We start from the raw sequence: 16,775 nt of genomic DNA, 5'->3' as shown, positions 1-16,775 counted from the left end.
AAGATATTTTATATGATCCATCTTTTTGGCCTAGTGGTGTAGAAATAAGTCGTTTCGATTTTAACCGTCACAAGGATTTTCTAAGTGGGGGGAATTTTGCAGTACTGTAAAAAATAATCACCCAAAAGTGACACAAAACAATTCAAAACAGGAATTCACAAACATTACAATAATTCACCAAAATTTACAATCAATTAGAAATTGCGTAAATAGAATAGAGGAATTCCTAAAAGATTTTCCTAGCTGTGTATTTTTTTGGGTAACAGAGCACTGGAAAACATATGATCAACTTAAGAACTATGGGATCAATGGATTATTCTTAGCTGAAGCAGTTTGTCGAGAGGAACTAAATAAGCATGGAGGTAGTGCGCTATTTATAAAAAATGGAATTCAGCATAAAATGCTATCTGAAATAACGGCCTTATCTGAAGTTGGAATTTGTGAATGCAGTGTTTGTGAATGTGTTGTCCACGGTCAAAAGTTTTTAATTATGTGTGTTTATACCCCTGGCGGGCGAACAGATGCTTTTCTAAAATGTTTAGAAAACATTTTAATAAATATTGTACATTTTAATGGATAGATACATTTTTTTAGTTGGAGATTTTAATATAAATATGCATGATAATGATAAAAATAGAGATAAAGACAAATTATTTTCTTTGCTAGGATCATACAATTTGCTTCCATGTGTGAAGGAATATACTCGAATTACAAATACCACAAGTTCACTAATTGATAATATTTTCTCTAATTATAATGAAGAATATACAGTCACAATTCATAAAACTTTAATATCGGATCACACTGCTCAAAGCCTAAGTTCTAATATATGTAAACAAAGTAGTGCTTTTTGCTTTAAAAGAATATTTAGTCCTTGCAACAAACAAGATTTTCAAAATCGGTTGGCACTAACAGATTGGAATAACATTTATGAGAGTGATGATGCCAATGAGGTATGGAATAGATTTCATATTATTTTTTTATATCAGTTTAATTTGAGTTTCCCGATTAAAAAACTGTATCCCTAACCGAAATGCAAGAAAGAATTATATTAGGGATGAAATAGTAGTGGCCGCAAAAAGACAAGTTGATATTCTTTATGTCATTAGTTATAATGATAACAGATTTCGACAAGATTACAATGATGCAAAAAAGAATTATGAAAGAATTTTGGCACAAAATAAAGCGAAAAAATTTAAACAAAAAATAGAACAATCTGACAACAAAACTAAAACGTATGGTCAATAATTAATGACATAAAGGGTAATTCAACATCACAGAGGGAAATTCAGATCCCTGGAGAAGGTAATACAGTGGCTAATAACTCGAATGAGTATTTCTTAAACTGTGCGTCTCTGTTGGTATCAGAATTTTCCTCAAACTCCTATGAATCTTCTATAGAACAAGCGAATAGATCTATGTTTTTAAGGCCTGTAACTCAGGAAGAAATTGTTTCTATTGTAAAAGGTTTGAAAAATAAAGAGAGTTGTGGTGATGATGAAATTTCAACATCAATTATTAAAATATGTTTAAATGAGATTGTTACACCATTAACATATGCAGTAAATATTTTTTTTAAGTCGGGTGTTTTCCCAGATAAACTGAAATTAGCAGTTATTAGACCTTTACACAAGAAAGGCAGTGTGGCACAAATTGAGAATTATCGACCAATTAGCTTGTTGCCAAGTTTCTCGAAAGTCTTTGAAAAATGTATGAGTAACAGATTGATGGAATATATGTTACAAAACAATGTATTTCATAGTAGTCAACATGCATATCTAAAGGGCAAAGGGACACATACAGCAATATATCAATTTACTCAAAATGTCTTACAATCACTAGAACAGAATGAGGTTGTACTAGGGTTATTTCTAGATTTAACAAAAGCATATGATTGTGTGAATCACGAATTATTACTGAAAAAACTAAACTTATATGGTGTAAAAGGGGTAGCTCATAATTGGTTTAAATCGTTCTTATCAGGAAGATCACAAAGAGTAATTTTAACAAAAGATAATAAGAATGTTAAATCCGAAATTAGACCTATACAATTAGGCATTCCTCAGGGAAGCATAATTGGACCGATAATTTTCATTTTATATATAAATGATATGTCGCATTGTATTACTAGTAACAACTGTAGTCTAATTAATTATGCTGATGATACGAATGTTCTGGTAACGGGAGATCATTTGGAAATTCTACTAAATGAATCTGTTGATATTTATGAAGAAATGTCTAAGTGGTTCTCCAGTGAGGGATTCATTATTAATAAACAAAAAACGAATTGTTTAATTTTTAGAACAACTAGATCAAATGTGGAATGTCCAAATAATTTTCTGTTAGATGATACAAACGTTGAATTTGGCACTAAAACTACATTTTTAGGCATGACAATTGATATAACATTGTCATGGGAAAGTCACATACAGCAACTTAATAAAAGGTTGAATTCAGTATGCTATACTTTTAGAGTATTATCGCAATATTTAAGTCACGATGACCTAAAAACAATTTATTTTTCAAATTTTGAATCTTTAGTCCGTTATGGAGCAATTTTTATGGTGGAAGCAATGAACTTGATAAAATATTTATTTGTCAGAAACGAGTGCTAAGAATTATTAAAAAGATGAGATTCGGAGCGTCTTGCAGAGCAGTTTTCAAATCTAATAATATTTTAACAAAATCGCAATATATATCGAGGAATGTCTACTATTACTCTTTAGAAATAAATATCTGTTTGAAATGAATCTACCTAGACATTGTTACAACAATAGGGAGATTAAGTATATTTATCCTATCCACAGATTAACTGTGACAGAGAAGGGTGCCAAATATTCTTGCATGAGATTATTTAATAAATTGCCCCACGACATTAGAAAAATAACACAATTAACTCAATATAAAAAAGCTGTGCGTAAATTACTATTGCAGATTGAACCATATCAGGTAATAGATTTTATGAATTCTAATATTTAACAGGATTTCTGTAATTTTAATTTAGTTTTTTATGTTGACGAATATTTCGCTCTGTGTATATTTATGTGTCTATGTATACAGGGTGCGCCAAACCTCTGGTCTTCTTTGATTACGGCTAAACTATGAGATATACAAAAAAATGTTTATAACAAAACTAATGTGTATCAAAGAGGTCTATAATTTAAAATTATTTTCAATTATACAGGGTGAGTCAGAATGACGGTATGAACCAAAGTTATATTTTTTTAAATGGAATACCCTGTATATTAAATCATTTTTGAATATATTATTTAAAAATATGAAAAATTTGTATAAGGTCTTATAGGCCTAAAGTTAATAATTTTCGAAATATTTACATTTTTATTGAGAAAAATGGTAATATTTATAGGGTTGTGGATTATGTTTCCAAGGAAATAAAAATTTAGGTGATAGGTCAAAGTTTTTAAAATATAGTGTTATTTTTAAATAATTTAATATTTTTTACTTTTAGCCATAAAATATACAGTGTGATCACTATTTGCAAATACAAAATTTTCTCATTTTTTTTAAATGGGACACCCTGTATATTAGTTTTGCGTTTGGTAGTAAATATTACAATCTTTCTTTTGGTATAAGGTTGTATGTACCTAGCATGTTTCGTTTTGTAGATATTTTTAAAAAAACTATAGATTTTACGTTTTTGCGGATTTTTTATTTAAAATTTTTTTTGCAAAAAAAATAATTATAATCTGGTTTTAGAAACATACACTAAAATATAAAATATGAAAATAAAAACGTAATTAAAGATTAAAATAAATCGTATGCTAGTACAATTCAACTGAATTTAATAACTTTAAATTATTTTACAAAAAATATTTTACCATATTAATGAATACATAAATTAGTTACTAAATTAAATAAACAACCAAATTTTAAATCAATCGTAGTAATTCTTCTACCGCAGCAACTTTCCTATACCAAATTAATTGTTAGTTATATTGTATTTACGAGTAAGATCAGTTAATAACTTTTTAATTTACCTACATCTTGAGAACCTATAAAGTATGCTTTGAAACAAATGAACGTTATGGAAGTATATTAAGAAGTAAATAGTATCTATGTACCTACTCGTGTCACAAAATCTGGTAATAATTTCTAATGGTTTCGCCCAAAACAAATGTCATATCCAAAAATGTTTCGGTTAAAAAATTAAAATTTAAAATAAAAAAAATTGTTACAAAAACTTCAACTACAAAAGTATTCCCAGTTTTTGTGACACCAGTAAATACTATTTATATTAGTAAATAATTTGGATGATACATTTAACATTCATTTGTTTCAAAGCATACTTTATAATAATTTTTATATTCTCAAGATGTATGTAAGTAAATTTAAAAGGTAAATTAAAAGTTTAACTAAATACAATTTAACTAACAATTTAATTTGGTACAGGAAAGTTGCTATAGTAGAAAAATTACTACGGTTGATTTAAAATTTGGTTGTTTATTTAATTTAGTAACTAATTTATGCATTCATTAATATGGTAAAATATTTTTTGTAAAATAATTTAAAGTTATTAAATTCAATTGAATTGTACTAGCATACGATTTATTTTAATCTTTAATTACGTTTTTATCTTCATATTTTATATTTTAGTGTATGTTTCTAAAACCAGATTATAATTATTTTTTTTGCAAAAAAATTTTTAAATAAAAAATCCGCAAACACATAAAATCTATAGTTTTTTTTAAATATCTACAAAACGAAACATGCTAGGTACATACAACCTTATACCAAAAGAAAGGTTGTAATATTCACTACAAAACGCAAAAGTAATATACAGGGTGTCCCATTTAAAAAAAATGAGAAAATTTTGTATTTGCAAATAGTGATCACACTGTATATTTTATGGCTAAAAGTAAAAAATATTAAATTATTTAAAAATAACACTATATTTTAAAAACTTTGACCTATCACCCAAATTTTTATTTCCTTGGAAACATAATCCACAACCCTATAAATATTACCATTTTTCTCAATAAAAATGTAAATATTTCGAAAATTATTAACTTTAGACCTATAAGACCTTATACAAATTTTTCATATTTTTAGATAATATATTCAAAAATGATTTAATATACAGGGTGTTCCATTTAAAAAAATACAACTTTGGTTCATACCGTCGTTCTGACTCACCCTGTATAATTTAAAATAATTTTAAATTATAGACCTCTTTGATACACATTAGTTTTGTTATAAACATTTTTTTGTATATCTCATAGTTTAGCCGTAATCAAAGAAGACCAGAGGTTTGGCGCACCCTGTATATGTATGTACAATTTTCGAAATAAATATTATTATTATTATTATTATTATTACTCCTTTGAGTAATCATAAGCATCACTTGGGGCAGAGAACAGCAAACCTATACCTCTCTGATAATGACTCCAATTAGAGTCGAAAATCGTCGATTTAGAGTGCTGGTTTGCGCTCTCTGTATACAATTTTATTTTATATTAGTATTACTGCTTTGAGTAACATAGGTCCATTAGGCTTTCCGTTGGAATTTACCAGCTGAACAGATGGCGTCGTGAATTCCAAGTTTTAGAATTTTCCCTTGTCTTCTTCACTTCAGCATCCATCTGGCTTGCAATTTTTAGAAGCCATGGAGGTATTACCAGGAAATTGGTCCAATAAGTTTTCGATTAAATATATTTTAAAAATGTTTTGAATATTTTTAAATATTTTAAATATTTTTATTAGGTTGAAAACTTTAACTTTCATTTAACAGATGTCACTAGACACCTACTCCATAACGTCAGTTAGAGTCAATTAGAGTCGAAAATCGTCGATTTAGAGTACTGGTTTGTGCTCTCTGTACTAAGTGAAAAATAAGACAGTTTTGCCTTTGCATTGCAACTGAATAAAAATGGTATACATTTTTATTTTAATTATTTTTATATGCAGATTCCTTCCAATGAATACCTCGATAAAAGTAAGATTTAAAATCAATTGAAGCTAGGCAGTTTTTCTTGATTTCAAAAAATTTTTATTTTTGGACAAGTGTTGTTTTCAAATAAACTCTTCAATTTATTCTAGTGATGTAACGAATATTCGTATTCGCATTCGCGAATATTCGCATATTTTTTGCATATTCGCATTCGTATTCGCGAGATTTGTGTTAATGTTTTGCGAATATGAACATCAGAAAAAAAAATAATTTGAGGATATTATTAGCTTCATAAAATCAAAATCTATTCTTATCTTATCTTTTTTTATTAAGAAAAGGTAACTTAACCTCATATAATCACATTATCAGCCTTCACGTTATTTTATTATTTGTTATTATGTAATAAAGCTTAAGATTTAGGTTGATTTAAACTAAATATCAATTAACTTCTCATTAGAACTTTAGAAAACATTACAAAAATACAAACAAAATTTAAAAAAACTAAATATTCGCATTCGCATTCGCGAATGTTCAAAAAATGACATTTGTTACATCACTAATTTATTCTAATTGGCGTTTTTGGTATCCATCTACTATACACCGCAATTTCATTACTGATCATTTCACAATTAAATTTAATTAAAATCGGAATATGGTTAGAACCATGTGGATCGTCAATAATATGCCATTCAAAAAGACGTGCCAAACCTGAACAGCAGAGTTATTGCTGAGGAGTTACTATTTAATGTGGGCACTAATATATGACTGCCGTCATTTAATAACACCAATTCTGTATTGTCTATGGCATCTGGTAACTTGTTACCCTGAGTATTGGTTGTTCCCCATGGAGCATCCCCATGCAGTGTGATGAGCATTGAAATCACCCCCAATAATATGTTCATGTAATTAAGGTTCATAAGTGAACATCATACAGAGAGGTTAGTCAGTTCTAATTGCATTATGGCAACATCATAATGATCTTTTTATAATTTTAAAGCACTTTAAATCATCAGCAAATAGTAAGGCGTCATAATTGTGAAAACAGTTGGTAATATCATTATTACATAGATTAAAGAGTAATGGACCCAAGTGGGAACCCTTACTTAATCGAAAAAGTTTGTGAGTAGAAGTGGTTCACTCGAACCTGTTGAATTCTTTAAGTTAAATAACTCTGTAACCACTGCAACAAGTATCCACTTATGCCATATGGCATATGAGCTAAGCTTGCGAATCAGGAGTTCATGGTTAACTCTGTCAAAGGCCTTGGAAAAGTCAGTATAAATTAAATCAACTCCTCTGCCCTCTTTCAAGGCGTCAGACAGAAAATCGACATAGGTTAACAAACTCAATTCTGCAGATTAGTATTATTATTATTAATAAACTTACCTAAGTATCATGACAGCTTCACATGTGGATTGCTTCAGCTGCATTTGAATAGAACTGAATTTTTTGTGAATGATCTGAACCATCCGTTCTATTTCTTTAGGAGTAATTGGTCTAGTGCGACTCTGTTCTCTAAGTAGGTTCATTACGTGAGTTGTAAATTCATTACAAGCCTGTTCGTATTTCTCCAATTCCTGCAAACAAATTTAAAGGTTAATATCAGTGTGAAAAATAACCACAGTATAAGGAAATGTGTAAATAAGTTCATTTATCTTCAAAATGTTTTCAAAATTACAAAATGATATTCAACCACTGACATCATATTTTTGATATCAATAATTAACCTGAAGGGACCCAATACAGGGCCCAAAGCATTGGTTCTTTGAGTCACTCTGTGTCTGAAAATACTTAAATAACGGATAACCTTAATGTAATAAAAGCATTTTGGTAAAATTGTGGGTTATGCCACTTTGAATCCCATAGTGTCAATTATCATTTTGTAATTTGTAAACCATCTTTGTTGTTAAATTAACTTAAATACACACTTCTTAAAAAATAATATACATACTTGATGGTAAATTTGTCTAATTTGTGCCAACTTAGCTCTATAATCTGAGTGTTCAATAGCATTGTCGGGTTGTCCAGCTTGAGCAGCAGCTGATCCAGAAGCTGCAGCTCCGGCACCTCCTCCCTTTTCAGGACCCGCAACTCCTTCTGCAATCAACATGTTGTCTAGTCGCATCAGCTGTGGATCTGGAGGTTCTTCTTCTTGGGTATTTCTTAGTGACAACACTGTCTTTTCTTTTATTTCACACAGTACCTAATAAAAACAATAAACATTAAAAAAACTGAAAGTAGGGAGTCAAAAAGATATAAAATGTCAAATTTTAAGTATAATTCATGGTCTGTATAATAAAAAAACAGCAGTAATACTGCTGTAAAAGATGTAGAAGCCTAGGTAATCAAGATTAAATAAAAATTACTTTCTCTAACCATAAAAAAACTAGTAGCATGAGGTTTGGAGATCAGACAGGCCATTTAATGTTGTCTAAACTGCTCAAAATTTATTCCTAAAGTTAATTTATCAAAAAATCCTTTTGGGCCAAGAGCCGTCGCAAAAAAATTATTTTAAGACAACTGGTTCTTTAATATATTATTCCCTAGGCTTACTTGAACACCATACCAGCCATCTGGCTGCTGATACAGGTTGCGTTCATTACTGCGCAGCACATTTGTACAGGTAAACATATCGATTTTAAAATTATTGTAAGACGAAAAATTATTTTGTCATTACTTTTTAAACATTATTAGAAATATGAACTATAATTGCCAGGCATTTTGTGGTTTAAAAAGTAATGACAAAAAAATGCTTTGTCCTAAAATAATTTAAATTCAATATACAGGGTGATTGATGAGTGTGATAAAGCTCAGTAGATCCGCTATAGTAATAGATAGCAATAAAAGTTGATAACAAAAATTGTAGCCAACTTTGAGCTTTACATTACGAAATTAGTTAGAATGTTACAGGATGTTCGATATCATAGTGGCAAACCAAACTTATGTCTTTTTTAAATGGGACACCCTATATTTTATTCTATATTCGAGATTCTCTTAACTTTCCCATGACAAAAATATAAAGGTTTGTAATGTTATATAGGGCTTTTACAAAGTTATAACCAATTTTTTATGAAAAACGTAACAAGTTCAGCTCCCTGTATAAATAAAAATAATCAGAACAGCAATGGTTTATTGGTGCTACATTTTTTTGTTGATTGTCAAAATTTATAAAAATGGTTGATATTGCTAATTTTACTTATATCGAATACAGGGTGAGTCAAAATGCAAGTACATTTCTTTTCTCAGAAATTTTAAATGGAACACCCTGTATTTTATATCACCATCGAAAAGTATCATTACTGTACTTTAATTTTTGTATAATATTCCCTATGCCTAAATTTGTTAGTTTTCGAGATATTTTCATTTTTCAGAGCAAGTTATTAATTAAGGTGTTATATTTAAAATTACATACTGAGAAAATAATGTTTTACGATTAGATTCGTTTTAATATAACGATCAATTCTTATCATTGCGCCAACTCTTAATTATGATTAATTACGGCGCAAATTGCAATTAAAGTTTATCGAAATCACATTTTTTGAGTCCATAAAATGTTAGTTTACAATCATTATTGCTCTGAGTGCTATTCACAACAGCTTAAATCCTGCTGGGCCTAAGCGGATTAGTGAAACTAATCCGCTGATTTATGGAGTACCGAAAATCTGGGTATTTTAAAATATTTTTTCTCTCTCTAACTTATGTACCTACCCATTTGATTTCAGATTTATTTATATCAATTTCTGCTCTTATTTTTGAAAATAGAGAGTTGGCGCAATGATAAGATTTGATCGTTAATTTAAAACGAATCTATTGGTATAAATTTTATTGAATTTAAGTGACATTATATTTTCCATAAGATGTGTGCGATGTCCTTTGCTATGGTGATTTCAAGATAATTAACTGTGAAAGAATTATAACTTATTAGTGTAAAGACTGGTCTAAAACAGCTATTTTGGAGAATCATAGGTAGTAGAGACTCAAATGTACCACTAGATTCAGAATTAAGGGCACATACAATACGAACAAGGCAGTTAAACCTCACTTTAAATATGCCAAATAACTAGAACAAGAAATGAAAGAGAACAGAATTCATCACCAAAATACCAAAACAGTGCAAAAAGACAGTAGATCTTATAGAATGAAATGGAGATTTCTCTCCTCCAAGTATGTTTATAAATACATGTTACAAGCTTCGCATTTCGATGGCTTAGTGTGAAAACCTGGTATCTCATTAAATTACAATTTTACAGGAGAGGCAAAAAACTGATTTTCTGCATAATATAACCTAAAAACAAAAACTGCCGTTACGTATTTTTAATTTGAGCACATTGAGACAAATATCTGATATTGGCCTCATAGATATATAATACTCTAGATTGCGTCCTCCGATCTTAAAATGGGTGACGGTTGCGACAGAGATAAATGAGCCTATTTGGTCGGTAGTCTCTTTTTAATTTAAGGGGAATATCGACGACGTGACTATCCCACTTTATCGAGTAATATTTGTTGACAGTTGGAGCGGGTGGAGACGAGAAATGGTCTTTGGTCTTCGGACGTGGATAATCGTGGTTCGAATCCCATACCAACTTTACCTTTTTTATTTTTATTTACTCAATATTGCGTTTATTAGATATTTTTACATCTGAAAAATGGACCTAAGTAAATCTAGCAGATAATAAATGTACCTATGTATAGTAAGTTAATATTGGAATACATATTTGTGAACTGCATAGTAAAATAAAAGTCATTCGTTATTAATATAAATTCGTCCTTATTCGAATGATGTGAATAATATTTGTTTTGCTTCTACTTTTTTAAAAAATTGTAACAATAGTTTCATAAATAAAAATAATGTCTAATTACTTATAATTGAATCGGTCATTTCAAAAACAGCAAAGTCCACAATTTTGAGAAACTAACTTTTTGAGAGGAATAGACTCCTTTAAGATAAACGTTGTGTGCAAAAACGACACCAGTCCAGTAAAAACATTAGGAACAAAACTACAATATTACTCTGAATTTTGATGTCATCCATTTCATCCATCTTTCGACTATATAGTTAAGTTTTCTTTGCTCTTCTCTAAAATTAGGAATATGTGACTCGTGTTGTTTTTGAAATGACCGATTCAATTAATAAATCGATGGTACATTATGTTGATATTAATTATTGGTAATTTTTTACGAATATTCTTAATTACTTTATACTATTCTACCATTAACTTATTAAAAAAATAACATTGGATTTTATATTTTTTAAAATCTATAGGTACCTACACAGTTTTTCTTATTTGTTATATATTTCTTTGCATAGATTTATTTTAGAGATGTAATAATATCTAATAACCGCAATATTGATTAAATTAAAAATAAAAAAGTAAAGATTGGTATGGGATTCGAACCAGGATTATCCACGTCCGAAGACAAACGACCAGTTCTCGTCGCCATCTACTCGAACTGTCAAACCATCTAAAATACTCGACGACCGAGTAGGATAGTGACGTCGTCAATACTCCCCTTGAATTAGAAAGAGACTACCGACCAAATAGGCTCATTTATCTCTGTCGCAACCGTCACCCATTTTAAGATCGTAAGGCGCAATCTAGAGTATTATAAATCTATGATTGGCCTAGAGCTAAAAGTGTTAAATGTTAAAAGCTGTTACGAGTACTCAGAAGTCTACAGATATAATAAAAAGTGTTTAATGTTATTTTTACAGATCGATAGAAGTATTATAGTGGGTGGAGTATATCGACCTCAAGATTTCTACTGCAATGAACTTTTTGATGCACTGGATACAGCACTAAACATATTTGTGAATAAAAAAATTCCAGTTTGGATACTAGGTGACTTTAACATAGACCTTATTCAAGAGAGTATCCCACAAAAATTAGTTTGTCAAACAATTGTGTCCAACGGTTTTAGTATATTAAATAAAACTAACCCTACCAGAATCACCAATCATTCGGCTACATGTATTGATTATGTGATGACAAACACTTTAAACTTTGATGCAACGTTATATATAGTAGATGAAGGTTTTGGTGATCATCAACTGCAGCTATTAAAGGTAAAAAACACATCATTTATAACCACTGACAAGTATTATACAGTAACAACTTTAAACAAACTGAAATTCAAAAATGAAATATACAGCTTGCAAAATCAGATTTGGAATGAACCTGATTCTTTATGTGATGAAATATTACGTGTTTATTTAAATAATCTTAATACAAAAACAATTAAAAATCGATTTCGACAAAAAAGTGCACCATGGTTTAATGTCACATTACATAACCTTGTTTTAAAAAGAGATTTTCATTATAGAAGGCATAGACAATTCCCTAATAGTAAGTTCTTACAAGATGTTTATAAGTCTGTGCAAAATGAACTACTGAAAGCAGTAGGCAAAGCAAAAAAAGACTATTTCACGAATAAATTATCCGATGCACAAGGCAATAGTAAAAAATTATGGGCAACTATCAATCACCTTATTCATAATGCCGAAAATACAAAAAAAACAATAACAATACATGAACTACACTATCAGAACTCGATATATAATAAATCTGAGGAGCTATCAAACCAATTAAACAAATATTTTTCACAAGTAGGAAAATCTCTGTCAAAAAACATAACACCTTCAACAAGCACTCCAATAAATGTATCACCAAAAGATTATATATTTGAATGGCAACAAGTCTTAGAAATTAATGTTCAAGAGGTTGTAAGAAAACTAAAAAAAGGCAAATCTCCTGGCTGGGATGGCTTTGGTGTTGATATTATCAGGGAGTTTGAAGAGGAGCTTCTACCGATTATAACTAAATTAGTTAACCTTTCTCTTGTCACTGGAACAATCCCGAGCTCTATGAAAATGGCAATAGTGATACCACTTTATAAGGGAGGAGACTCAAAACAGCCAGGAAGTTATCGGCCAATATCTCTCTTAACAGCTATGTCAAAGATATTAGAATCATGTGTAAATCTTCAAATCGTAAACTTCTTGAATACAACTGGTGCCTGGTTTAATCGACAATATGGTTTCAGACATAATTCCAGCACAGTGTCAGCAGCTGCCGATTTGATTACAGATATATATAGTAACTTAGACAAAGGATTAAGCTGTGTATTTGTATCACTAGATTTACAAAAAGCTTTTGATACAGTTAACCATGAGTTACTTATCTCAGTGCTTGAACAATATGGTATAACTGGTATATCCTTAGTATGGCTCAGGGATTATTTGACTGGCAGAATACAAAAAGTGCTCTGTAATAATGTACTTAGTACAGCAGAAGACATCACATGTGGAGTTCCTCAAGGGTCTATATTGGGACCAACATTGTTCCTTATTTATATAAACTCCATCTCCAATCTGCCTTTAAAATCAACGCTATTTTTATATGCTGATGATACGGGACTCTTGTATGCAGACAAAGATCCCAAAAAGCTAGAATATGTTGTAGAAAAAGATCTGACAGATATAGATGACTGGCTCAGATACCACAAGCTCTCACTCAATATGAATAAATGTAGTTACACAATAATTTCAAATATTGAAGAACACAGAGAGCTACAGTTAAATTTTGAAAAATTCAAATTCGTTAAAAAAAATGTTACCAAATACCTTGGCTTACACATAGATAATCGACTAACATGGGAACAGCATATATTGAACACGTGTCAAAAAATAGCTCCAGCAGTGGGTATGCTTGGAAGAATTGCTAAATTTATAAGTATCCCACAGCGTAAAATGATCTATCACTCTTTAATAAATTCACATTTGTCATATCTAACTATTGTTTGGGGTAATACAAATCAAAAACAGCTACATCCTCTCATGGTGTTACAGAACAAGGCTGTGAAATATATATTTCAACTGTCAAGACTTCATCCAACTGACGACCTGTACTATCAGAGAGGAATTCTAAACATTGAGTCGCTATACATTTTACAAGTTTGTATATTCATTCATCAAATTAAGCTTTCTCAAACACTTACAAATATTACTCTAAGACGTATAGAAGATGTGCATGACCATAATACCAGACAGGGAGGTAGTTTTCAAACCGTAAGAATGCGAACTACTGGTGCACAAAGAAGTATATACTCAAGTGGTCTGATTTTGTATAATAAGTTACCCACAAAGATCAAAGACTGCAGGCTAGAAAGATTTAAAACTGAATTAAAAGAGTTACTTCTTACTAACTACTACAACAGATAGCTTTAATTGAATATAATTCTATAACAATTTAATAATAAATAATAATTTAATCATTTACTTTAATACAATTTCTTTAATGAATCTATATAGGAAAACTTAACCTTCAGTGTAAAGTAGTCTAAAAAGTTTTATGTTATGTAATCTGTTACCATTATATTTATGTTTATTATGTTACCACAAAACCAGCATAGCTACGGCTCTTGGTTTTTTAATGTATTTTTTTTTGTATATTGTTATTACGTATTTTAATAAATGGAATAAAAAAAAAAAAAAAAAAATGTTGCTATTAAATTGGAAATACAAATATTAACTATGAAAAACACGTAAATATCCTTGCAGTATATAGAGCCTTTGCCCAAGTAACTATGACAACCTCATATCTTGATATACGTGTTTTTCATTTCAAATGAGGTTGTGTTTATTATTATTTATGAGGTTTTCATTTTTCGTAGCTTATTGCACACCTCCAAATACTAGGTTGATACAATACAAATCTTTTGATTTAAGGTTCATAAAATGTTTCTGTATGCAGGACTACCTTTTGATGTTCACAAAAAACATTTCTCCAAGTCAAATCTCTCAAACAAACACTCCAAATTAAGTACCAAATTCTTGGTTATAAATATATTTGGTATTCACACTAAATCAAGAGAGCAATTGATATACGTGGTTTATCTTTTCGGCTGCAGAAAATAGTCTAGTGTATTTGGATTTTTTCTAACAGTTGTAAATCGTGAGATACAAGGTTTTCAAACTAAAACCACCAAAATGCCATTTTCGAAAAAAAAATGAGATACGAGGTTTTCACGCTAAGCCATCGATTTACCATTTGAATAAAATTATTTTGAAAATAAAATTGATACATTATTTTGACATCATCTGTAGACTTCCAAAAATGTGATATTCAAGAAAACTCGACTATTTTACTGAGTGACAGAATCTCATGCAGAACCAGTAGGCTATGGATGTCCTCCAGAAAAAAATTGACTGTCACAAGATAAAATGTATAAAAACCAAGATTAGGATGTATCATAGGAGGCTGTGCATCAAAAAATGTACAAACTATCACTGCCAAAATCAAGTGAACTGTCAAACAGTTTTTTAATTTTTAAGCGTAAATGTAAAGCATTTTGATGTAACACAGTAGGTGCGGAAGCTAAATGTCAAAAACTACTAAAGCACTACAAAATCAACAGAATAAATAAAAGGTATAAACACCGAAAATAACGCAGGTTTCATCCGATGGCAATTCAAAGTATGTTTCCTTGCTTGGGCTTCGTCTAAACTTTGATCGGTAATGTTCATGATTTGCTGTAGAATCTCGCCGATGTCCTGTTTACGGGGCTCATTTTCGTTTCCAGCGGGAGCCTCGTTCTGCGGGGTCATCCCATACGGTTGTGGAGCCATCAAACCGCCCCCGGGATGACCAATCATTCTTCCAGGATCATCCATCACTCCGAATGTCTTTACTCACAGGTCACCAAACGTACATAACAGAAATAGAAAATGGTGGACAGGTAAACAAAGCACAAAGAATGACTGATGTTTTTGGGAAAGGTAGTATCCAGTTTGCGAACTTCAACTGGGGTACAGACTCGCGCTGTTGCCATGTCTAAGAAAATTTCTTTGCGAGTACTGATATTTCTACGGAACTTTTTTGTTCAATACCAAAACATTTCTTTTCAAGCCGAATAAATCAAATATTATATTACTGGATTAAATATCACACTACGTATTTCAAAAGTGCCTAGCATAAAAGTTATTTCAGGTTTTTCTGGCTTTTACTCTAGAATTTCATTCCTTTTCTAATTTTTATTTTCCTTTTTACGTGTTTTTGAAGTTATACTTCTTTGCGATCGAGGGTGAAATTTTATACTTGCCTGGCGGATGCGCAGACAGACAGTATGTAGTTCGTTGCTAATCTTTCAAATTATGTATGTATCAGCGCAAATAAGTCATTAAAAGAATATATTAGTGTTTTTAGTAAATGTATTATTTATTATAATTTGTGTCTTTGGATTTGTCTTCCTCGGGAATCGGGAATAAAATATTTTATAATAATAGTAAGTATATTTACTTTCAATTTTAAAGTATTTTTATACCTCACTTGGTCTATTAGATTTGTCAGTATGTATGAGAAATCTTGTAAGCTGTCAAAGCAAAGGGAGTTTAGCTCGGTGGTAGCGCGTTCGACCGGAGATCGAGAGGTTCCTGGTTCGAATCTGTGTGTTATCTAACTTTTTTTTATTTTAGTATTGTTTTAATAAAAAATTTTGCAAAGTAGTAAGTAAAAATTAGTTTAATCTTTAAATACAAATAACCTGTTGAAAGTATATTTATTTCGTTGAAATCATATAATAGAAGTATAACTTCTTACGTGCGTACAAAGTACTCACACATTCTTTTTTTATAAATATCGGTCTTCCTCTTGCTCGTTGTCTTATCGACCCTTTTCGGTCAAAAACTAGTGTATTTATATAAAACTAGTGTATTTATATTTAACATTTAATTTTATACCTTAAAATACAAATAAGGAAAACTTGTGTCTATTGGCCGGATTTATATATACATTGTTGTATTACAGATATTTACATAACATACTTAATATATCATCAAGTAATGAGAACTTTAGAAATAAAACACTTA

General features: G+C 30.1%; 1 protein-coding gene across 2 annotated transcripts in view; it reads right to left on the bottom strand.

Moving 5' to 3' along the window:
* The window catches only part of LOC114342549 (homeobox protein extradenticle), a 41,588-nt gene extending 25,907 nt beyond the window's left edge, over nucleotides 1-15,681 (bottom strand). The window contains exons 1-3 of one of the 2 annotated variants that reach the window (XM_028293459.2): nucleotides 15,348-15,681; nucleotides 7,860-8,111; nucleotides 7,295-7,485 (exon numbers count right to left, since the gene is read on the bottom strand). In XM_028293459.2, the coding sequence (XP_028149260.1) occupies nucleotides 7,295-7,485; nucleotides 7,860-8,111; nucleotides 15,348-15,581 (677 nt within the window). In that variant the 5' untranslated portion in view covers nucleotides 15,582-15,681. The remainder of the gene's footprint in view (nucleotides 1-7,294; nucleotides 7,486-7,859; nucleotides 8,112-15,347) is intronic. The other variant, XM_028293397.2, reaches the window with a different exon arrangement.
* Nucleotides 15,682-16,775: the final 1,094 nt, after the last annotated feature.

The sequence above is a fragment of the Diabrotica virgifera genome, chromosome 5, assembly GCF_917563875.1.
Source record: "Diabrotica virgifera virgifera chromosome 5, PGI_DIABVI_V3a".
NCBI lineage: Eukaryota > Metazoa > Arthropoda > Insecta > Coleoptera > Chrysomelidae > Diabrotica > Diabrotica virgifera.
The sequence above is the reverse complement of the archived record's forward strand: the minus strand, read 5'-3'. Positions and strand labels throughout refer to the sequence as shown.